The following is a 24,716-nucleotide window of genomic DNA, read 5'->3' as shown; positions in this document are numbered from 1 at the left end:
GTGTGTGTGTGTGTGTGTGTGTGCGTGGGTGTGTGAAGCACCTGAAGAGGTTTGCTCCCGGTGCTGAATTCCAGACTCGGTGCTGCTTGCAGAGCCCTTGGCAGAAACTCTGCAGGCTCAGAAGACTCTGCAGAGTGGAGTTCAGGTAGCAGGTCTGCCCAAGGTTGGGTAACCTGGGATGGACAAACTCAGTGAGTCAGTAAAGTTACACACTCAATGTGTTTCGTTAGTTTGTGTGTAAATGTACTCTGTTGTGTGTTGGTGTGTGTAGCATGTCTAGCGTGTGTGTGCAGCCAGTCCATTCTCTCAGAGCGTACCCCATGCAGACCAGCTGCTTGTGTGTGAGGGTGGCGGTGGGGGCGGGGCCTCTCTGTCCATCGGCGTGACAACCAGGAACCCTGATACTCGCCCAGGCCAATCTAGGCAGAGCCGGCGCTTTCGGACCCCTGTGGTCTGTGATTGAGCTGAGGGGTCACACACACAGCCAAGGTTTTAATCAAGGTCCCGGGAATAATTAGTATGCCCCCCTTGCCTGTCACGCCTTCACCCTGTTTCAATAAAGTACTTGTTCTTCACCTGTCCAGGAATCTGGAAGCGCAGACGTCCCGAAGGTGGAGAGAGCCTAGTGAGGCACCAAGGGAAGAGACAGGAAACTACTAATAAACAACCGTACGCACCTGACGCACCAGGTGAGATGTAGAACAATATACATGACTCTAGAACAAATATGATTTAGCATCTAGTCAGACGTTGGACAAGGAGACAACAGAGTTGACAAGAAAGACAGGGAAGAAGGCATGGAACATACCATTCACGTGGGAGGGGGTGATGGCTTCAACCACGTTGATATGGGTGGTGGCTTTAACCACTTTGATGGGGGTGGGAGCTTCAACCACCTTGATGGGGGTGGGAGCTTCAACCACCTTGATGGGGGTGGCGGGTTGAACCACTTTGATGGGGGTGGGAGCTTCAACCACCTTGATGGGGGTGGGAGCTTCAACCACCTTGATGGGGGTGGCGGGTTGAACCACTTTGATGGGGGTGGGAGCTTCAACCACCTTGATGCGGGTGGCGGGTTGAACCACTTTGATGGGGGTGGGAGCTTCAACCACCTTGATGGGGGTGGCGGGTTGAACCACTTTGATGGGGGTGGGAGCTTCAACCACCTTGATGGGGGTGGCGGGTTGAACCACTTTGATGGGGGTGGGAGCTTCAACCACCTTGATGGGGGTGGGAGCTTCAACCACCTTGATGGGGGTGGCGGGTTGAACCACTTTGATGGGGGTGGGAGCTTCAACCACCTTGATGGGGGTGGGAGCTTCAACCACCTTGATGGGGGTGGCGGGTTGAACCACTTTGATGGGTGTGGGAGCTTCAACCACCTTGATGCGGGTGGCGGGTTGAACCACTTTGATGGGGGTGGGAGCTTCAACCACCTTGATGGGGGTGGCGGGTTGAACCACTTTGATGGGGGTGGGAGCTTCAACCACCTTGATGCGGGTGGCGGGTTGAACCACTTTGATGGGGGTGGGAGCTTCAACCACCTTGATGGGGGTGGCGGGTTGAACCACTTTGATGGGGGTGGGAGCTTCAACCACCTTGATGGGGGTGGGAGCTTCAACCACCTTGATGGGGGTGGCGGGTTGAACCACTTTGATGGGGGTGGGAGCTTCAACCACCTTGATGCGGGTGGCGGGTTGAACCACTTTGATGGGGGTGGGAGCTTCAACCACCTTGATGGGGGTGGGAGCTTCAACCACCTTGATGGGGGTGGCGGGTTGAACCACTTTGATGAGTGTGGGAGCTTCAACCACCTTGATGGGGGTGGCGGGTTGAACCACTTTGATGAGTGTGGGAGCTTCAACCACTTTGATGGGGGTGGGAGCTTCAACCACCTTGGGGAGGCTGGCGGCCTTCACTTTGGTGGGAGTGGTGACCTCAACCACCTTGGCAGGAATGAGTGAGTCAGTGGATTTGACCATAGGGGTCAAGGTGGCTTCAACCACCTGGCCAGAGGTGGTCTTACTGGCAGGGACCCCATTGGTCTCCTTGGTGTGACTGACACTGGGTAGAAAAGAGAAATGGTGGCCAATATGAAACTGACTGCATGGTGGTGCTCCTGGATGATGTTTGATGCTGAATCAATGTATTTCTTACCTCTGTCGTGGGCTGCCTCCAGGATTAATTTGTTTCTTCGGCTCCCTGGTCTGCCCATCTCCAGAATTCAGGTTGTCCCCTCCAGATCCTGGACAAATCTCTGGCTTCTACAAGAGAAAACATTTATATGTTACTGCTGTAAGTAGTTGATGTATGCAAATATCCTGTCTTATAAAGTGATGACTTGAACTTGAAGGACATTTCCGTTCATTTCCATGCTATGTGTAGAACTATGAATGAGAACAGGGCACCTGTCTTTCGTAGAAGAGGATGTAGGCGCTCTTCTTTCGCAGGCGACACACTGACGCTCCGGTGGTTTCAGAGACGTTGAGGTCGTCGTAGGAGAGCCAGCAGTCGTTCCCATCTCCCGGGCCTCCATCAGCATAGACGCCATCGCTGATGTAATGTCCTACAGGATAGAACAAGTTGAGGGTGGATCACAAAGAACCCAGAACACAGGGGACAGAGTCAGCACAGGAAATGGAGAAGACGGAGAGAACAGGGAAGACAGTTATTGGTCCAGTAACGCAGAACACAAGGAAATCAGACGCTACGAGGAGAGGGGGAACAGTCAGTTGATGTGATCAGACGTGTATAACGTGTGTGTGTGTGTGCGTGTGTGTGTGTGTGTGTTGACACTCACCTTCAATTAATTGCTTTCAACTGTGAGTTATTTTCTTCTTATTCTGTGTGTTGTATTCTTACCAGTAAAGCTTTCAGGTTAGTATAATAATATTATGTTCATGGACTGTATGTATTTGAGTTCACAGGTCAGTAGTTCTGTTGTTTTATTCTCAGCCAGGTCGTCTACAGTAAGTGTGTGTGTGTGTGTGTGTGTGTGTGTGTGTGTGTGTGTGTGTGTGTCTTGATGATGTGTGCGTGCTTTAACTATGAGACAGAAGCCATTTCATGTCTTATCCAGTCCAAACTAGGCCTCACCTGATGTGGTAGAGGAGCCTATGTGGCTCAAAACGCTGACAAGGCGGTATCTGAACCCTCCCTGACACGAGAGAAATACAAGCTAGTAATTACTAACACACACATAGCAGCTTTATACAATACACACAGAATCAACATGATCATGCCTGATGTCCTGATGTGTTATTCTCAACCATACAGTCGGCTGCTACCTTCTCTTTGAGTGTTTGATTGTGTCTCTCTGAGTCTACAGTATCTGTCTCTGTCCTCCTCACCACATAGTCGCTCCCCTCTTTCTCTGGCTCGCTCTCCTTTGTGCTCAGAAGGACTGGATCAGCAAAGGACAGGGCAAGAAAAGACCAGTCTGTTCTCTATGCTTGTTCTCCAGCTCTGACTAATAGAGTGTATTCTACACCTGGTCCGTTCTGTGTGAGCTGTAACGGTCGCAGAATCAGAACCCTTTTCTGGGATGTTACCTGTGGCCGGTGGGGGTCTCTGGTTCTGGACGTGGTTCCGCCGGTTCTGGGTGAGAAGGACTGCGGAGTCCCCAGATGGTCCAGAGCTCACCACCAGCTCTCTGGACAGGTGGACCGGGTCCTGTGTCTTCTCCAGAGTGAAGTCTGACCTCATTCTGAACCTCTTCAGATGGAGGACCAACACCCTGAGAAAAAAAAGAAAGAATACAGAGAGAGTTGCAGAGGAAGGTAATGTTGTAGCTGTAGATATACTAATGTAGCCAATAAGAACTATATTATTATATTCTATAAGAACAAGAACATATATGAAAGCAAATTCCTAGTACGTTGAAAACTGCATGGCAATAAACTAATTCTGATATGAAGAGATGTGACTAACTGTAGCCTATAGTAAAATATAAGATGTCATTTTAGTCTTTGGTGTTGCATTTCAATGCTGTATAATTATCACTGGCAAGTGTTTGGACAATAGAGGAAGTCTTATATGTCTATATGCATGCACAGACGAGCCCACAGAGGTCAAGGGTCAGCTCCCTCACCGAGGCAGGGTCAGTAGAGACCACCGCAGACCTGAGCTGGAACCCCCACAGTCACATCTGTAGTCCAGATCCGTCTCCTACAGCAGAGAGGAAACAGCGGTCATCTCCAATATAGTTTACAGGAAGTACATGACACTGGAACACTTTTGAGCCCCGCCCACCCCCAATAAATCTATAAATGAATTAAAAATGTCTAAAAATAAACTAACAAATACTACCTGATCTACTAACTCTAACCCTAACCATAGCTAGTTGTGGCATATGGAGTTGGAGAAGGTTAGTACGAGCGCCTGGGGAGATATAGAAACCTCATCATTAAATACAACAACAGTGAATAGAGTACAGAGTGTGACACTGACCATGAAATATCTGTGAAAGCTGTCCTTTACAGAATCACCACTGATCAAATCAAGGGACAGGTTTGAGTTCTCCTCCTGTCTTGAGGACTTCATTCCGCACCTTCAAAGAAAAGGAATCAAGTTTAAACACATGATTTAGATCTGTTCCAGCTATAATTGTTGACCTGCCATATGAGTGTGAGTGTACCTCCCTCAGTGTGTGCGTGTGTGTGTGTGTGTGCATGGTGTGTGTATCACCTTCTACAGGTCCTTGTGCTCTGTAGCTGGAAGTTGAAATGTGATTGGATAGGGCAGGTATAGGTCCCGCCCATCGCCATTGCTTGTCCCTTCAGCTCTGGAGCCAGAGACATCAGCTGGTTCAGGAAGCAGCCAAGGAACTCATGGGCATCCTAAACACACACACACACACACACACAACACAGGCACGCACACACACCACACACACACACACACACACACACACACACACACACACCACACACAAACACAGGCACGCGCACACACATAAATGAATGAAACTTACTAGGGAAAACCAGGTAAGAAAATACAGTGGAACAAATGATTGCATTTTGTTCTTCGTTTCACTCACTGAAGCCTTAAAAGCTGTTAAAAAAAGTCCCAGTCTATCCTTACGGTGCCCTAACCCTAACGCCAACACTAACCCAACCTTAACCCTAGCCCCAACCTCAACCATAACCCCAACCTTAACCCTACCCCTAACCCAAATATGTCTTCATGGCTAAAATGCTTGAAATTGATGGTTAATAGATGGCGACCGTGAGATCAGACATGCCCACTATTCTTACGGAGCACATAACGACATTGAATCAATAAAAAAAAGATGCCGTAACGTTACTGACCTTCTGGCCATTGTCCTTGAACTCTTCTGCCTCAGCTGACACACAGTCCTTAAAATCCCAGAGCAGCCTCTTTTTGTGGCGCCGGTCGTTGGTGAACCTGGACACCTGGATATCCACAAAGAACCTGCACAGAGAGAGAGAGAGATTTCACAAAGGAATTCTACTGTTACTGTATATGTGGACCATGTGTGGTGTGTGTATGTATTGCATTTTTCTTGGAGCAGCACTCTGTGAGTACCTATTGTGTACAAATGTGTGTGTGTGTGTGTGTGTGTGTGTGTGTGTGTGTGTGTGTGTGTGTGTGTGTGTGTGTGTGTGTGTGTGTGCGTGGGTGTGGGTGTGTGAAGCACCTGAAGAGGTTTGCTCCCGGTGCTGAATTCCAGACTCGGTGCTGCTTGCAGAGCCCTTGGCAGAAACTCTGCAGGCTCAGAAGACTCTGCAGAGTGGAGTTCAGGTAGCAGGTCTGCGCAAGGTTGGGTAACCTGGGATGGACAAACTCAGTGAGTCAGTAAAGTTACACACTCAATGTGTTTAATTAGTTTGTGTGTAAATGTACTCTGTTGTGTGTTTGGTGTGTGTAGCATGTCTAGCGTGTGTGTGCAGCCAGTCCATTCTCTCAGAGCGTACCCCATGCAGACCAGCTGCTTGTGTGTGAGGGTGGCGGTGGGGGCGGGGCCTCTCTGTCCATCGGCGTGACAACCAGGAACCCTGATACTCGCCCAGTCCAATCTAGGGAGAGCCGGCGCTTTTGGACCCTTGTGGTCCGTGATTGCGCTGAGGGGTCACACACACAGCCAAGGTTTTAATCAAGGTCCCGGGAATAATTAGTATGCCCCCCTTGCCTGTCTCGCCTTCACCCTGTTTCAATAAAGTACTTGTTCTTCACCTGTCCAGGGATCTGGAAGCGCAGACGTCCCGAAGGTGGAGAGAGCCTAGTGAGGCACCAAGGGAAGAGACAGGAAACTACTAATAAACAACCGTACGCACCTGACGCACCAGGTGAGATGTAGAACAATATACATGACTCTAGAACAAATATGATTTAGCATCTAGTCAGACGTTGGACAAGGAGACAACAGAGTTGACAAGAAAGACGGGGAGGAAGGCATGGAACATACCATTCACGTGGGAGGGGGTGATGGCTTCAACCACGTTGATATGGGTGGTGGCTTTAACCACCTTGATGGGGGTGGGAGCTTCAACCACCTTGATGGGGGTGGCGGGTTGAACCACTTTGATGGGGGTGCGAGCTTCAACCACTTTGATGGGTGTGGCGGGTTGAACCACTTTGATGGGGGTGCGAGCTTCAACCACCTTGATGGGTGTGGCGGGTTGAACCACTTTGATGGGGGTGCGAGCTTCAACCACCTTGATGGGGGTGGCGGGTTGAACCACTTTGATGGGGGTGGGAGCCTCAACCACCTTGATGGGGGTGGCGGGTTGAACCACTTTGATGGGGGTGGCGGGTTGAACCACTTTGATGGGTGTGGCGGGTTGAACCACTTTGATGGGGGTGGGAGCCTCAAACACCTTGATGGGGGTGGCGGGTTGAACCACTTTGATGGGTGTGGCGGGTTGAACCACTTTGATGGGGGTGGCGGGTTGAACCACTTTGATGGGTGTGGCGGGTTGAACCACTTTGATGGGGGTGGGAGCTTCGACCACCTTGATGGGGGTGGCGGGTTGAACCACTTTGATGGGGGTGGGAGCTTTAACCACCTTGATGGGGGTGGCGGGTTGAACCACTTTGATGGGGGTGGGAGCTTCAACCACCTTGATGGGGGTGGCGGATTGAACCACTTTGATGGGGGTGGGAGCTACAAACATCTTGATGAGGGTGGTAACTTTAACCACTTTGATGGGGGTGGGAGTTTCAACCACCTTGATGGGGGTGGCGGGTTGAACCACTTTGATGGGGGTGGCGGGTTGAACCACTTTGATGGGGGTGGGAGCCTCAACCACCTTGATGGGGGTGGCGGGTTGAACCACTTTGATGGGGGTGGGATCTTCAACCACCTTGATGGGGGTGGCGGGTTGAACCACTTTGATGGGGGTGGCGGGTTGAACCACTTTGATGGGGGTGGGAGCTTCAACCACCTTGATGGGGGTGGCGGGTTGAACCACTTTGATGGGGGTGGGAGCCTCAACCACCTTGATGGGGGTGGCGGGTTGAACCACTTTGATGGGGGTGGCGGGTTGAACCACTTTGATGGGGGTGGGAGCCTCAACCACCTTGATGGGGGTGGCGGGTTGAACCACTTTGATGGGGGTGGGAGCTTCAACCACCTTGATGGGGGTGGCGGGTTGAACCACTTTGATGGGGGTGGGATCTTCAACCACCTTGATGGGGGTGGCGGGTTGAACCACTTTGATGGGGGTGGCGGGTTGAACCACTTTGATGGGGGTGGGAGCTTCAACCACCTTGGGGAGGCTGGCGGCCTTCACTTTGGTGGGAGTGGTGACCTCAACCACCTTGGCAGGAATGAGTGAATCAGTGGATTTGACCATTGGGGTCAAGGTGGCTTCAACCACCTGGCCAGAGGTGGTCTTACTGGCAGGGACCCCATTGGTCTCCTTGGTGTGACTGACACTGGGTAGAAAAGAGAAATGGTGGCCAATATGAAACTGACTGCATGGTGGTGCTCCTGGATGATGTTTGATGCTGAATCAATGTATTTCTTACCTCTGTCGTGGGCTGCCTCCAGGATTAATTTGTTTCTTCGGCTCCCTGGTCTGCCCATCTCCAGAATTCAGGTTGTCCCCTCCAGATCCTGGACAAATCTCTGGCTTCTACAAGAGAAAACATTTATATGTTACTGCTGTAAGTAGTTGATGTATGCAAATATCCTGTCTTATAAAGTGATGACTTGAACTTGAAGGACATTTCCGTTCATTTCCATGCTATGTGTAGAACTATGAATGAGAACAGGGCACCTGTCTTTCGTAGAAGAGGATGTAGGCGCTCATCTTTCGCAGGCGACACACTGACGCTCCGGTGGTTTCAGAGACGTTGAGGTTGTCGTAGGAGAGCCAGCAGTCGTTCCCATCTCCCAGGCCTCCATCAGCATAGACGCCATCGCTGATGTAATGTCCTACAGGATAGAACAAGTTGAGGGTGGATCACAAAGAACCCAGAACACAGGGGACAGAGTCAGCACAGGAAATGGAGAAGACGGAGAGAACAGGGAAGACAGTTATTGGTCCAGTAACGCAGAACACAAGGAAATCAGACGCTACGAGGAGAGGGGGAACAGTCAGTTGATGTGATCAGACGTGTATAACGTGTGTGTGTGTGTGTGTGTGTGTGTGTGTGTGTCTTGATGATGTGTGCGTGCTTTAACTATGAGACAGAAGCCATTTCATGTCTTATCCAGTCCAAACTGGGCCTCACCTGATGTGGTAGAGGAGCCTATGTGGCTCAAAACGCTGACAAGGCGGTATCTGAACCCTCCCTGACACGAGAGAAATACAAGCTAGTAATTACTAACACACACATAGCAGCTTTATACAATACACACAGAATCAACATGATCATGCCTGATGTCCTGATGTGTTATTCTCAACCATACAGTCGGCTGCTACCTTCTCTTTGAGTGTTTGATTGTGTCTCTCTGAGTCTACAGTATCTGTCTCTGTCCTCCTCACCACATAGTCGCTCCCCTCTTTCTCTGGCTCGCTCTCCTTTGTGCTCAGAAGGACTGGATCAGCAAAGGACAGGGCAAGAAAAGACCAGTCTGTTCTCTATGCTTGTTCTCCAGCTCTGACTAATAGAGTGTATTCTACACCTGGTCCGTTCTGTGTGAGCTGTAACGGCGCAGAATCAGAACCCTTTTCTGTGATGTTACCTGTGGCCGGTGGGGGTCTCTGGTTCTGGACGTGGTTCCGCCGGTTCTGGGTGAGAAGGACTGCGGAGTCCCCAGATGGTCCAGAGCTCACCACCAGCTCTCTGGACAGATGGACCGGGTCCTGTGTCTTCTCCAGAGTGAAGTCTGACCTCATTCTGAACCTCTTCAGATGGAGGACCAACACCCTGAGAAAAAAAAGAAAGAATACAGAGAGAGTTGCAGAGGAAGGTAATGTTGTAGCTATAGATATACTAATGTAGCCAATAAGAACTATATTATTATATTCTATAAGAACAAGAACATATATGAAAGCAAATTCCTAGTACGTTGAAAACTGCATGGCAATAAACTAATTCTGATATGAAGAGATGTAACTGTAACTGTAGCCTATAGTAAAATATAAGATGTCATTTTAGTCTTTGGTGTTGCATTTCAATGCTGTATAATTATCACTGGCAAGTGTTTGGACAATAGAGGAAGTCTTATATGTCTATATGCATGCACAGACGAGCCCACAGAGGTCAAGGGTCAGCTCCCTCACCGAGGCAGGGTCAGTAGAGACCACCGCAGGCCTGAGCTGGAACCCCCACAGTCACATCTGTAGTCCAGCTCCGTCTCCTACAGCAGAGAGGAAACAGCGGTCATCTCCAATATAGTTTACAGGAAGTACATGACACTGGAACACTTTTGAGCCCCGCCCACCCCCAATAAATCTATAAATGAATTAAAAATGTCTAAAAATAAACTAACAAATACTACCTGATCTACTAACTCTAACCCTAACCATAGCTAGTTGTGGCATATGGAGTTGGAGAAGGTTAGTACGAGCGCCTGGGGAGATATAGAAACCTCATCATTAAATACAACAACAGTGAATAGAGTACAGAGTGTGACACTGACCATGAAATATCTGTGAAAGCTGTCCTTTACAGAATCACCACTGATCAAATCAAGGGACAGGTTTGAGTTCTCCTCCTGTCTTGAGGACTTCATTCCGCACCTTCAAAGAAAAGGAATCAAGTTTAAACACATGATTTAGATCTGTTCCAGCTATAATTGTTGACCTGCCATATGAGTGTGAGTGTACCTCCCTCAGTGTGTGCGTGTGTGTGTGTGTGTGTGTGCATGGTGTGTGTATCACCTTCTACAGGTCCTTGTGCTCTGTAGCTGGAAGTTGAAATGTGATTGGATAGGGCAGGTATAGGTCCCGCCCATCGCCATTGCTTGTCCCTTCAGCTCTGGAGCCAGAGACATCAGCTGGTTCAGGAAGCAGCCAAGGAACTCATGGGCATCCTAAACACACACACACACACACACAACACAGGCACGCACACACACCACACACACACACACACACACACACACACACACACACACACACCACACACAAACACAGGCACGCGCACACACATAAATGAATGAAACTTACTAGGGAAAACCAGGTAAGAAAATACAGTGGAACAAATGATTGCATTTTGTTCTTCGTTTCACTCACTGAAGCCTTAAAAGCTGTTAAAAAAAGTCCCAGTCTATCCTTACGGTGCCCTAACCCTAACGCCAACACTAACCCCAACCTTAACCCTAGCCCCAACCTCAACCCTAACCCCAACCTTAACCCTACCCCTAACCCAAATATGTCTTCATGGTTAAAATGCTTGAAATTGATGGTTAATAGATGGCGTCTGTAAGAACAGACATGCCCGCTATTCATACGGCGCATATAACGACATTGAATCAATAAAAAAAAGATGCCGTAACGTTACTGACCTTCTGGCCATTGTCCTTGAACTCTTCTGCCTCAGCTGACACACAGTCCTTAAAATCCCAGAGCAGCCTCTTTTTGTGGCCCCGGTCATTGGTGAACCTGGACACCTGGATATCCACAAAGAACCTGCACAGAGAGAGAGAGAGATTTCACAAAGGAATTCTACTGTTACTGTATATGTGGACCATGTGTGGTGTGTGTATGTATTGCATTTTTCTTGGAGGAACACTCCGTGAGTACCTATTGTGTACAAATGTGTGTGTGTGTGTGTGTGTGTGTGTGTGTGTGTGTGTGTGTGTGTGTGTGTGTGTGTGTGTGTGTGCGTGTGAAGCACCTGAAGAGGTTTGCTCCCGGTGCTGAATTCCAGACTCGGTGCTGCTTGCAGAGCCCTTGGCAGAAACTCTGCAGGCTCAGAAGACTCTGCAGAGTGGAGTTCAGGTAGCAGGTCTGCGCAAGGTTGGGTAACCTGGGATGGACAAACTCAGTGAGTCAGTAAAGTTACACACTCAATGTGTTTAATTAGTTTGTGTGTAAATGTACTCTGTTGTGTGTTGGTGTGTGTAGCATGTCTAGCGTGTGTGTGCAGCCAGTCCATTCTCTCAGAGCGTACCCCATGCAGACCAGCTGCTTGTGTGTGAGGGTGGCGGTGGGGGCGGGGCCTCTCTGTCCATCGGTGTGACAACCAGGAACCCTGATACTCGCCCAGTCCAATCTAGGGAGAGCCGGCGCTTTTCGACCCTTGTGGTCCGTGATTGCGCTGAGGGGTCACACACACAGCCAAGGTTTTAATCAAGGTCCCGGGAATAATTAGTATGCCCCCCTTGCCTGTCTCGCCTTCACCCTGTTTCAATAAAGTACTTGTTCTTCACCTGTCCAGGGATCTGGAAGCGCAGACGTCCCGAAGGTGGAGAGAGCCTAGTGAGGCACCAAGGGAAGAGACAGGAAACTACTAATAAACAACCGTACGCACCTGACGCACCAGGTGAGATGTAGAACAATATACATGACTCTAGAACAAATATGATTTAGCATCTAGTCAGACGTTGGACAAGGAGACAACAGAGTTGACAAGAAAGACAGGGAGGAAGGCATGGAACATACCATTCACGTGGGAGGGGGTGATGGCTTCAACCACGTTGATATGGGTGGTGGCTTTAACCACTTTGATGGGGGTGGGAGCTTCAACCACCTTGATGGGGGTGGGAGCTTCAACCACCTTGATGGGGGTGGCGGGTTGAACCACTTTGATGGGGGTGGGAGCTTCAACCACCTTGATGGGGGTGGGAGCTTCAACCACCTTGATGGGGGTGGCGGGTTGAACCACTTTGATGGGGGTGGGAGCTTCAACCACCTTGATGCGGGTGGCGGGTTGAACCACTTTGATGGGGGTGGGAGCTTCAACCACCTTGATGGGGGTGGCGGGTTGAACCACTTTGATGGGGGTGGGAGCTTCAACCACCTTGATGCGGGTGGCGGGTTGAACCACTTTGATGGGGGTGGGAGCTTCAACCACCTTGATGGGGGTGGCGGGTTGAACCACTTTGATGGGGGTGGGAGCTTCAACCACCTTGATGGGGGTGGGAGCTTCAACCACCTTGATGGGGGTGGCGGGTTGAACCACTTTGATGGGGGTGGGAGCTTCAACCACCTTGATGGGGGTGGGAGCTTCAACCACCTTGATGGGGGTGGCGGGTTGAACCACTTTGATGGGGGTGGGAGCTTCAACCACCTTGATGCGGGTGGCGGGTTGAACCACTTTGATGGGGGTGGGAGCTTCAACCACCTTGATGGGGGTGGCGGGTTGAACCACTTTGATGAGGGTGGGAGCTTCAACCACCTTGATGTTGGGTAACCTGGGATGGACAAACTCAGTGAGTCAGTAAAGTTACACACTCAATGTGTTTCGTTAGTTTGTGTGTAAATGTACTCTGTTGTGTGTTGGTGTGTGTAGCATGTCTAGCGTGTGTGTGCAGCCAGTCCATTCTCTCAGAGCGTACCCCATGCAGACCAGCTGCTTGTGTGTGAGGGTGGCGGTGGGGGCGGGGCCTCTCTGTCCATCGGCGTGACAACCAGGAACCCTGATACTCGCCCAGGCCAATCTAGGCAGAGCCGGCGCTTTCCGACCCCTGTGGTCTGTGATTGAGCTGAGGGGTCACACACACAGCCAAGGTTTTAATCAAGGTCCCGGGAATAATTAGTATGCCCCCCTTGCCTGTCACGCCTTCACCCTGTTTCAATAAAGTACTTGTTCTTCACCTGTCCAGGGATCTGGAAGCGCAGACGTCCCGAAGGTGGAGAGAGCCTAGTGAGGCACCAAGGGAAGAGACAGGAAACTACTAATAAACAACCGTACGCACCTGACGCACCAGGTGAGATGTAGAACAATATACATTACTCTAGAACAAATATGATTTAGCATCTAGTCAGAAGGAGACAACAGAGTTGACAAGAAAGACAGGGAGGAAGGCATGGAACATACCATTCACGTGGGAGGGGGTGATGGCTTCAACCACGTTGATATGGATGGTGGCTTTAACCACTTTGATGGGTGTGACGGCTTCAACCACTGTGATGGGTGTGGGAGCTTCAACCACCTTGATGGGGGTGGCGGGTTGAACCACTTTGATGGGTGTGACGGCTTCAACCACTGTGATGGGTGTGGGAGCTTCAGCCACTTTGATGAGTGTGGGAGCTTCAGCCACTTTGATGAGTGTGGGAGCTTCAACCACTTTGATGAGTGTGGGAGCTTCAACCACTTTGATGAGTGTGGGAGCTTCAGCCACTTTGATGAGTGTGGGAGCTTCAACCACTGTGATGAGTGTGGGAGCTTCAGCCACTTTGATGAGTGTGGGAGCTTCAACCACTTTGGGGAGGCTGGCGGCCTTCACTTTGGTGGGAGTGGTGACCTCAACCACCTTGGCAGGAATGAGTGAGTCAGTGGATTTGACCATAGGGGTCAAGGTGGCTTCAACCACCTGGCCAGAGGTGGTCTTACTGGCAGGGACCCCATTGGTCTCCTTGGTGTGACTGACACTGGGTAGAAAAGAGAAATGGTGGCCAATATGAAACTGACTGCATGGTGGTGCTCCTGGATGATGTTTGATGCTGAATCAATGTATTTCTTACCTCTGTCGTGGGCTGCCTCCAGGATGAATTTGTTTCTTCTGTTTAAGAAGAAGTTGGTTAGATAAAGGTATGAATCATCTTTGCTTTTCATTTTCACACCAAAACAGTAAGCATGAGATAGAATATCTATAGGCCTAGTACCTAAATAGTAATTTCAGCCAGCAGTTCACATTATTGCTTCATTGTATCAATAGCCGAGCCTAATTCATAGCCCGGTCCGTTGGGCTATATGAGCTAATATGAATAAAACGGGAACTGAGGCTGCTTAGACTAGAACTGTGCAGCAATTAACACACAGCCGTGGCTTCTAGAAGGTTCTGGCTACGGGAAGACGGGACACGGCGCGCGGTACCGACAATTTCCATAATATCTGTAGCGTTAGCCTATTAGAATTGTTGACGGGGTATATTGATTTTAATCTATGCTCAAATTACTGAAGGTATAGGCCTAACGTTACCCTACCAACCCAGCATAGGACCTGCACCTTTGAAGCTATCCTATTTACAAATCCAAGTTATTTAAATTGGGCACAGATAAACGTATCTTGCTCACTTGCGCTCTTTCTCAGTAACCTGCCTGAACGTGAAGCATATCTACAGCTCGGCCTATGCTACTGTAGCCTCATTACTATCACTACTTATCATCTGCTGCATTACTCCCAGCTTGTTTAAAAAGTTATAAATCTAAGTTCCTTTTTTTCAAACACTGAATTTCAAAAAGCATCTAGATTATCACCCCATCCAAAACTGATTTGAGGGGGGGGGGGGCTATTGGAATAAGTAGGCCTACCTTCCAGAAACGGCACTTAATCCATGGACAGCAAGGCATGTTTATAACATTTAACATAGGCTAAATGTCTCTCGATAAATCACTGTCCATAATGAGCAGGGACCACTTTCGAGCCACATTATATCACCCATGTCCCATTATGACATCATATAGACAAACAGCTGCAGCGTAGGTAACCATAGAATCTTCATTCCCTTTGAAGTAAATTCACCTTATATTGTCTGTTAGCCCCCTCCAATGTATAGGCCTACTGTAGGTATAACGGTACTGGAATGTAACTCCAGTTCTATGACTGGAGCGAGATAGCCATTATGTCTCCCTCTTCCTCCAGTGCCACCAATACTACATAATGAAGGGAACTCATATGCACATGTGCCTCAGTTATTAGTGAATATGATCAAGGCCTACAATGGCAGGTCATAGGCCTAATATTGCCAAAATTATGTTTGGATTCCAGGTCCAAGTATGATATCTTTTCAATGACATACAGGCATTGGTTTTCTCATCTGATTTGGCACACAAACTAATTGCACATCGTGATGTCCTCAGACGAACCACACAATTAAGGCTGATTCGTGCGTGACAGTCTGGCATTCTGACACATTTCCATGTCGCACGCTCCCTTTGATAGCATAATCGTTTTTTCGGAGTGCAAAAAATAAGCTAGGAATATTAAAGATGGTATCTGGTTGGCTCCACAAGACAGTCATGACAGGAAATTACTGATTCTTGTCTGTGGTAATTCACCCAGGTGTCAAATAATCTTTTTCTGTTTTTCTTTCTTCGTGATCACATATTGTGTATTCTGTAAATTATATATAGCTTTTTGAAGTATGGGAAACTTTTATTGGTTTCAGTGTGCAACCTACAGCATCGTATGGCCATGCGATCGTGATTTGTATCACAATACTGTATGCAATTTGTCTAAATCTTTTAAGTGGACTTTCTTCTTGTTGTTCTTGTTCTTCTTCAGTCATTCAATTCACTATGGGAATATTCAAATGTCCATCTCGTAGATTGCACATTTTACGCAGTAGTGACGCACGAAGCGCAGCCTTCCGCAGTTCCCCTCCGCTCCTTCGCACCAAGCATCTTCCACGCGTGCCATCATCTCATTAGGATCCAGGCAAACAGACCACAGGATCAAATTCCAACAACTTCAACTTTTACGCTTTTTTTTCCGAGGATGCCATATGTTCTGGTCAGCACACTACTGCGCCTGGTCAGTATTTTCACCTTTTGCTATGCTTATAAGCCTCATTATATTACTGGCGACTAGCCAAGATTCTGATCAAAAGCCCAATGTTCTTAGCCAGGCTACAACAGTCTACAGAAATCTGTTGACGTGAGAACTGAGACGTTAAATTAGGCTACAATGTTACCCTTAAAAACAAATGTATGAAATGCACCATATCTTCACTGTTATAATTCAGGAGACAGGTCCAACCATGGTCGGGGATGAATTCTCAGATCCAGCAATTATGAATTACCTGGGAGCTAGAAAGACCACTGCATTGGGGAACAATTTGTAAGTCGGCACCACAAAATACAATTTGAAAGACACCACTCACCCACCGAATGTTCATTCAACACATGTCCAACTCTTTTAGCTAGTGGTTGATAGTGTAATGGTGTTTGCATATTAGACTTGTTGTCACTTATCAAGTTCACCCCAAATTCTCAATCACTCAGCAGTCTCTTGACAAAGAAAAAGTAAAATCCTGATGAAAGTATCTAAATGTGGCTACTAATGGGTTTGATGAGACTTACAGACAGATAGATACGATATAGATAATAGATGAGCTTGAAATCAATGTATTTTTAATTGTTCTACTAATGATATTAAGTGTCCGTTTTCTAACTTTAATCATGCAGTTTTGAGTACCATGTGGAAGAGCCGCCCCGTGTGGTCCTGGATAAGCTGGAGAAGGTGGGCTTTTCTGTGGTGAGCATGACTGGTGTGGGACAAACGCTGGTGTGGTGTCTTCACAAGGACAGCACCATGTGATGGCCGCTCTACGAGCCACTGGGGGGCGCCACAGCAGTGTGATATGGGTGGCAAACTCACAGAAGCACCCCTGTTTCAGTATGTTGTTTCTTTACATGTGACAGTACAGTATAGTTAAAGCAAGTCATGTAGCACAGTATAATTAATGTCTTTCATCGATTAATTTCTAACGGCAGAATATGTGTAGGCTTATGTCATAACTACAGCGTTAGCCTACTTATTGTCAGCAGCATAGTGGTAGCTGATATGGGTTTAATCTTGCACTTTGTGACTTAAAACTAGGTTTGCAAAGGGGTGGAAATTTTCCAGTAAATTTCTGGAAACTTTCCAGAAATTTTCCATGGGAAGTTAAGCTCAGTGATTTTGCACATTTTGACCCTATTTGTAGCCTAGAACAGCTTTTTTCAACACTTTTTTTAATTTTCTATACTTATATTAAGATTTTATCCCGTTTTCATCCAATTTGGTAGACAATTGACCCTGACCTAGTGTTCAGTTACCCCCTACTAACTGTTGAGGATTCATCACACAACCCGGCCCATCGGCAATGTGAAAGGGAGAGACAACTCCCTGACTATCTCAGCTCACAACCGTAATTCAACACCAGACAGGGTTGCTTTTGTGTGACGAACTCTCAAGCCAAGATTGAACTAATCACTCTCGGGGAGCGGTGGTCCAATAGGCTGCTCCCTCTGGCATCCGGCCATACTCGGATCTGGCGAGACCAGCGGTTCCCGGTGGCCAGCTGCACCGGAACACAATACATTAGACCGCTACACCACCGCAGACCCCTATAACAGGGAACTTAAATGTAGCCTAGTTGGGGGAAAAACATAAAATGCAATTCTAGATCTTGCAGCATGATCCTGGTTAAATCAACCTGATTTAATGCAAATTCATTTGAATTTCAACCTTCTGTGCATTCATCCATCACATGAGCAGTGCATTCTTCCATCACATGCACAGCTAATTCCTAGCATCCTGCACACTAAGAGGGCTGTAGAATCCATTAAAGTTCTACTCACAAACAGATTAAGCAAAAATGTTGTTTTAGAAATGTTTGCCTGCATGGCTTTTTATGACAAAACAAAATGTTTATATTTATGTCTGTTTATGACAAGGTAAATACAGATGGTATAAATAACCCCCAAATTCCCAGTTTATTCCTGTTAATTCCCATAAATTCCCGTTAATTCCCATGGAAAGTTTCCAACTTTGAATATTCCTGGAATTTTGCTACCCTACTTAAAACGCTCTGTACTTTGCTTATGTGTTGCTTATTGAGACATACATAAATTATAAAGAGAAAAACATTCGATAGTCTACAACTTTATTACTTTTTAAGTTATGATTGTACTAGTTGAACAGTTGAACTGAAGGTCATTTATACAGAGTATGGTACAGCTGCATGACCTTTTGGGCACACAAACAACAAGGATATGTTGATACTCTGGGGGGGGATTTCTCAGCACAAATTTAAAATAATCTCAAAATGTCATAAAAGGACATTTTCATATTCCATTGACTACAAATGAGAGAGGCCCTATCTTGGTCTGCAGCAACAAAGCTCTACACACGAACCTTGCATAAACAATGTTTATCCCATTTCCCCAGACTCTAATTATGGATATGCTCAAAGCAAACGTGTCATTTTCAAGATCTTCTGTTGAAATTGAGAATAGCAACGAGAAAAATATGCTCTCCAAAAGGATGTTATTCAGAGGCTCTTCACTGAAATGTCTCCCGCCTCCTTTCATCGACATCAACATCACTGGCATCAAGTTTATTTCATAATGCAAACGATTCTCTTCAAGTATACAGCGTAAGGAAGGCTAGAGTCAGTAAGACTGAGTGCCTCCAGCCGAATCAGTTCATATCAATTTCAGTTTGTGCACATATAATTACAAATACAATTTCAGACATAGAGAACCATTGACATCCAATAACCAGATTAGCAGTAGTAACTTATTGTGGTGACATCCATTTTTACATCTGTCTCACTTAAGACATGGCAGCAGACTACCCCACCATTTCAGCTATAAGCAAATATTTGTATTCACTACCTTGAGGTTATCTAGATACCTTGAGCTGACTGTTCTCTGAAGCATTAGGGTGTGAGTGAAGGAGGATACCAAGCATGCTGGAGGGAAAATTCATAATTGACTAAACACAATATGCTGATAAATTACAATTTGTTAAGCACAGTTTACTTTTCTCAGTTTCTTCACACTTCGATACACTGTCCTCCAAAGAAACTCAGACAAAGCAATCTTCTCAGGTCTAGAGATCTGGGTTTTTTCCTCTTCGCTGACCCAAACCAGTTCAACATGTTAAAAACATACGTCATCAAATATATCCCCTGGTTAGTCTTTTTTACACAGCACACCAGACAACATCTATAAAGTGCTCGACCCCCGTGGTGAGGGTCCAAGATGATGCTGAGATGACAAGTTCGTGCAGTGATACAGGGGTGAACTTGTCAAAGTACAGTAGGACAATTCTACAACCGAGATGATCCCTCTCTAAGCAATCTGGCTCAAACAGCACAATACGCAATGAAAGTGCACACATCACTTCTACAGTGTAAACAACATTTGGAGACCCTTTTAGTATTCTACTAATACTTATAATAATGAAGTTGGAGATGTAACAGTTCGTAAATGTGTATCAGTTTACTGCTTTTGTTCCCCATCAATCTAGATTCCCTTTAAACTCACTAGTAATTGTCGCAGAAATTGTACACATTTTTACCGCTAAGAAGATACAGTAGACTCTTTTCCCAAGAAAATGGAATATTCAAGGACTTTCCAAAATGACAAGGGTCTCCAGTTTTGTTAACATTGTGACATATCCACTTTCATTGTGCAGCCTGTTGAAAGTACCGAGAATAGGACCACCTTAACATTTACTATTCCCTCAGGCAGTTCATTGATTTATAAAACACCCCACACAAAAACACAATGGTGGAAATATATATTGCACACAGTACCACCTTCACTATATAGGTCTCATTCACAGACACAGGGAAAGCAGTGCGTTAGGATCTGTAGCAGGAGACGTCAAGGGCCAATTCATTCAGGGTCAGTCCACAGAAATAACAACGCACAACTCCGACTCCAGTCTCTCCCAATGTTCAGGTTCAGTTTGATGTCCAGATGACGGTTGACGCAGCTGAACTCTGGCGGCATTTTGTTTTCAGCCCGGAATGTTTTGGGAACCACAGAACAACTGAGGACAGGCTGTGACAGTGGTTACAGGAAGTGGTCCGAGCAGGTGGGAGGACGCTTCCTGGTTTCATCCCTCTGTTCCCTCGCCCTTCTTCTTGGGTCTGTTTCAGCCTACCTGTGGCCTGGTTGTGACAGAACAAAAACAATCATTATACTAATCAGATGTTTTGTGTTCATGTTTACAGCACTTTGGAGAGATTGTTTTTAAAGGGCAACAGTGTGTAAATGGCGCAGCAAGCAAGCGAGCTGTAGGACCTCCCTGGATTCTCTCCAATGAAAAACCACCCCCTCCTGCCTCTCAGTACAGCTGTTAACAACATCAGATAAGCCGTATGTCCAAAGAAGTGAGGAGATATTTGCATTTAGAGAATCCAAACATGGCCCTGTTATGTCTTGGAAGGAAGAGCAAGCAGGGGTCAAGCTGTTTTGGTTGGCTGCGCTGTGAGGGAAATCTAGTGGGTAATGCAAAGGTAATTAAAGGATACAGCCAACTCAACCAAGTGAAAAAGTTATAAAAACAAAACATGGCAGCCTATGCATGGATGGATGGATGTTCTTACTGTACTAAGGATGATCACATTTCAGGTTATTTAGGGGCCGGGCAGCTCAGCTGTCAGTCCCTCTTGTATTTCCCAATATTCTGAATCTTCCTAGGAAGTCTTGACTTCCCATGCATGAAAAATCACCGAACTTAGCAGATTCAAAAAGGTCCAGTCCTATGCCAGAAGTTCTCAACTGGCATTGTGGGCCAATAGTCAAGACGGTTGTGTAACGCCACCATCAGAAGTTTAAAACGTTAAAAAAATCATAAATCAGCCGTACGTGCCATCACTTTGCAACCAACACCAAAAACGTAGGCCGAAGTGAGCAGAAACATCCGTACGCTCCAAGCCCCCCACCCTCTTATCCCCCCACCCTCTTATACCCCCACCCTCTTATCCCCCCCACCCTCTTATCCCCCCACCCTCTTATCCCCCCACCCTCTTATCCCCCACCCTCTTATACCCCCCACCCTCTTATACCCCCACCCTCTTATCCCCCCACCCTCTTATCCCCTCACCCTCTTATCCCCCCCCCACCCTCTTATCCCCCCACCCTCTTATCCCCCCACCCTCTTATCCCCTCACCCTCTTATCCCCCCACCCTCTTATCCCCCCCACCCTCCTATCCCCCCCACCCTCCTATCCCCCCCACCCTCTTATCCCCCCCACCCTCTTTCTTATCCCCCCCCACCCTCTTATCCCCCCCCACCCTCTTATCCCCCCACCCTCTTATCCCCCCACCCTCTTATCCTCCCACCCTCTTATCCCCCCACCCTCTTATCCTCCCACCCTCTTATCCTCCCACCCTCTTATCCCCCCACCCTCTTAGCCCCCCCACCCTCTTAGCCCCCCCACCCTCTTAGCCCCCCCACCCTCTTAGCCCCCCCACCCTCTTAGCCCCCCCACCCTCTTATCCTCCCACCCTCTTATCGAGTGTCTTTTTCATTACTCTGCATCTAGTGTTTCTTTTCATTCCAACCTTTCTGTCATTTTCAACTGCTGAAATGCCAAATTTCCCCCTGGGGGATCAATAAAGTATCTGATATCCCCCTGGGGTTATCAATGGAGTTATTTTCCTCCAAACCCGTTTCACTGACAGCTGTTGTAAACTCCCCCACCAACTGCCACTTCCCCTCTATACAATTATACAAATATAATTGTTAAAACCTCGAGGATTTGGAACCAGTTCAAACGTCACTTTGGTCTGCAAACTTTTTCTACTTATCCTCCACTATCTGCAAATCGTACCGTTCCTTCCTCTTTATTGGATGATGTATTTTCCACATGGTCCAACCTTGGAATTAGGATTTTAAGACCTATATGTTGACAATATATTTGTATCTTTTTTAGATACCTGCAAATTCAGAGTTTTGTTAGCAATAAATATGCCCAATTCCCCAACCTGCCTGATGGCACCCCTCTAGACGCTTTTCTCACTCAGGTCCCAGTGATGCAAGGCATGATTTCATATATTTACGATCAAACCCAGACCTCATCTCCAACCTTTCTGAATTCTGTGAAGGCCCTTTGAGAGGAGGAATTGGGGTTAGGGTTAGGAATTGGGGGAGAGAATCTCTGAGGAACTTTGGAGCGATTATTCTCAAACGTAACCTCGTCTATCTGTGCCAGACATGGGCTGATTCAATGCAAAGTTCCGCACTCATTGGACCAAAGTTAGACTCTTCAAAATGTATAACAATATTGACCCCTCGTGTGAACTGATGAGATGGAAATCACCAACGCCGCCTTCTCACACTATGTGGATATAAGACATTTTCAATAACTTACAGCTGGAAAACAATCCAGTATAAGTTGAAGGGCTCTTCCAAAAAGATGTGAGGGCCTTTCTCTGCCTACATAGAGAAAATTAGCTTTCCAGTTATCCCTGAGTGAGATCTCATTTGTATAATTTTTTTTTTTTTTTTTACTTATTTGTTATTCTTTATAAGCCTTATTTACATACAATTTTTAGTTATTTATTTGTATTCTTCCCCAAAGGATGAGGTTATTCATGGTTACTGTATTATGTGAAATGGACCCAAGCTGACTGTGTTCTTATTTTTCGTTGTAGTTTTATCGAGCGTACGTAAACTCACTGTATTGTTGTGTTTATTGTTGTTTTTTTATAACTGACACTGTCACAAGTACTGCAATATTGTTGTCAGTTTGTGTGTTAGTTTGTGTATTAAAACTCATTAAAACAAAGCTAAAAAAGTTGAGGATATAATCAAGGATGAACTGTACTGTAGGCTAGATTAAAACACCGTCTTCATTGCAGTAGGGTTACACACACACACACACACACACACACACACACACACACACACACACACACACACACACAGTGTACACTAACCTGCAATGTACTTTGCTCCAATTAGCATGACCATGCTACCCAGAATGTAAAAGCCCATTGGAGCGCTACTGAAGATACTAGTATCACCTGCCAGCGGTCCTCACCCAGGTCCAGTTCAAGCAAGACGGCGGAACGAGAGAGACAGAAACAGTGGGACAAATGAATACTGAAGCACATGGGGGTGTTACAGCTACACACATCAGTACTGACACTGTTACTGTGGACTTCATATGAAAAGGGCTGTTGTCAGTTTGTGTATTAAAACTTATTAAAACAAAGCTAAAAAAAAAGTAGAGGATATAATCAAGGATAAACTAGTGCATACTGTGCTGTAGGCTAGATTAAAACAAAGTCTTCAACACTAACACTGCTTAGTCTTTTTTAGTTAAGAACTAAACTTAAACTTAAATATTTTCACAGTGTAGAAACCATTTACAATCAATAATATGAATGCCCTTAAACATTGTGTGGGTGGAGTGATTTCACAAGTGAACCGTCTTTAATGGTGCTGCTGGTGACTGAGGGAGCAGTGTTTACCGTTCCCAGTACCGACAGGTTCGGTGGTCTCCCAGTTCATGGACTTCTGCACCGCCTTCTTCCAGCGAGCGTACCTGAACTCGCTCTCTACCAGAGAGAGGGGGAGAGAGAGGAGCCATCAGACGTCATATCCTCAGATCAATTAAGGCATAATGTTAAAACGGTATGCATGCATGCATAGCCATCCTGCCAAGTTGCAAGTGGTCAATATTAGGACAATATTGTTTGTGCCATCAAACAACAAGAATTCCCCTTGGGCAATTAGTTGAGTGTTGATTTTATAATTATCATTTTGTTTAGAGTGTTAATTTAATAATGAACATTTAGTTTAGAGTGTTCATTTTATAATTATCATTTTGTTTAGAGTGTTAATTTAATAATGAACATTTAGTTTAGAGTGTTGATTTAAAGGCCCAGTCCGCAATCGAAATGTACATTTTTCATGGTTATTGACCTCAGAGGAACCATAACCGTTAGAACAGTAATTACCATACACCAGTCCCCCCTAGGGTTCCCCCGTTCGCCTCACTGCGCTTCAAAGTCACGTCAGTAGTTCCCTAATGGGCGCCGACTAATTGACTCCAAATCGTCTAGGTAGATTCTGTAGACCGAGAGGAATCCAATGATAGATAATATCTAGATATCTAGAAAGATAGATTGACAGACAGACAGACAGATAGATGGGTGCTCCTTGGATGGTCCAATTTCCCGAGTTGTGAAGTCGTTCTTCCGACTTCGGTGTGTTCATGAGCTTTTAAGTCGTAATGTGGGAACAACATGGATGCTACAAAGAAGATCATGTATTTTATTGCCAAGGGCGTTTAAACAACCCGCTGGAATCTGTTTCTATTTTTTGTGTGACAATAAAGAGCAAAGGATTCCCTGAAGCACAAAGCTATTGCTTTACCTGACTTGTTGAATAACTTTAACTAATTTAGATCACTCTACATGGACAGCAACTAACGGTTACAACCTACAGTAATAATAGGTCTCCCCTTACAAATTACATGTGAGCCAAAAATAAAGTTAATTATAACCACAACTAAACATTTAGCCTGCTACTTCCTGCCTATGACGTCACAAGTCAGTAGGTCATGTACCAAAGTTTTCGCCGACTTGTTCTGACTTGAGGGGGCGTTCATGTCAGAACAAGTTCATTTTTCAGATTATTCCGACACCACATGAATGCAGCATTATTCCAGCATTTTCTTG

At 46.5% G+C, this 24,716-nt stretch overlaps 2 protein-coding genes and 1 long non-coding RNA gene across 3 annotated transcripts in view; 1 reads left to right on the top strand and 2 right to left on the bottom strand.

Annotated features, from left to right (window-relative positions):
- Nucleotides 1-10,065: 10,065 nt before the first annotated feature.
- LOC311310839 lies at nt 10,066-10,997 on the bottom strand. The gene is made up of 3 exons (XR_014630514.1): nt 10,922-10,997; nt 10,296-10,447; nt 10,066-10,154 (listed from the first exon to the last, which is right to left on the bottom strand). It is a non-coding gene; the product is annotated as an uncharacterized lncRNA (long non-coding RNA).
- A 5,023-nt stretch (nt 10,998-16,020) lies between these two features.
- On the top strand, nt 16,021-16,842 carry LOC311310608 (GTP cyclohydrolase 1 feedback regulatory protein-like; the record flags this gene model as incomplete). Its single annotated transcript, XM_084440118.1, has 3 exons — nt 16,021-16,056; nt 16,268-16,362; nt 16,710-16,842. The coding sequence occupies 3 exons, from the start codon at nt 16,021-16,023 to the stop codon at nt 16,840-16,842; spliced, it is 264 nt and encodes an 87-aa protein (XP_084296244.1).
- Nucleotides 16,843-18,304: 1,462 nt separating this feature from the next.
- The window catches only part of LOC311309973 (glycerol kinase), a gene marked incomplete at its 5' end in the record, with an annotated part of 18,329 nt that continues 11,917 nt past the window's right edge, over nt 18,305-24,716 (bottom strand). The window contains 3 exons of the mRNA XM_084439341.1: nt 18,305-20,191; nt 22,968-23,054; nt 23,505-23,591. Of these exons, the coding sequence (XP_084295467.1) occupies nt 20,181-20,191; nt 22,968-23,054; nt 23,505-23,591 (185 nt within the window). The 3' untranslated portion in view covers nt 18,305-20,180. The remainder of the gene's footprint in view (nt 20,192-22,967; nt 23,055-23,504; nt 23,592-24,716) is intronic.

Source organism: Borostomias antarcticus (assembly GCF_949987555.1).
Source record: "Borostomias antarcticus genome assembly, chromosome: 6".
NCBI classification, from domain to species: Eukaryota; Metazoa; Chordata; class Actinopteri; order Stomiiformes; family Stomiidae; genus Borostomias; species Borostomias antarcticus.
Note: the sequence above shows the minus strand (reverse complement) of the source record. Positions and strands in the feature narration are given on the sequence as shown.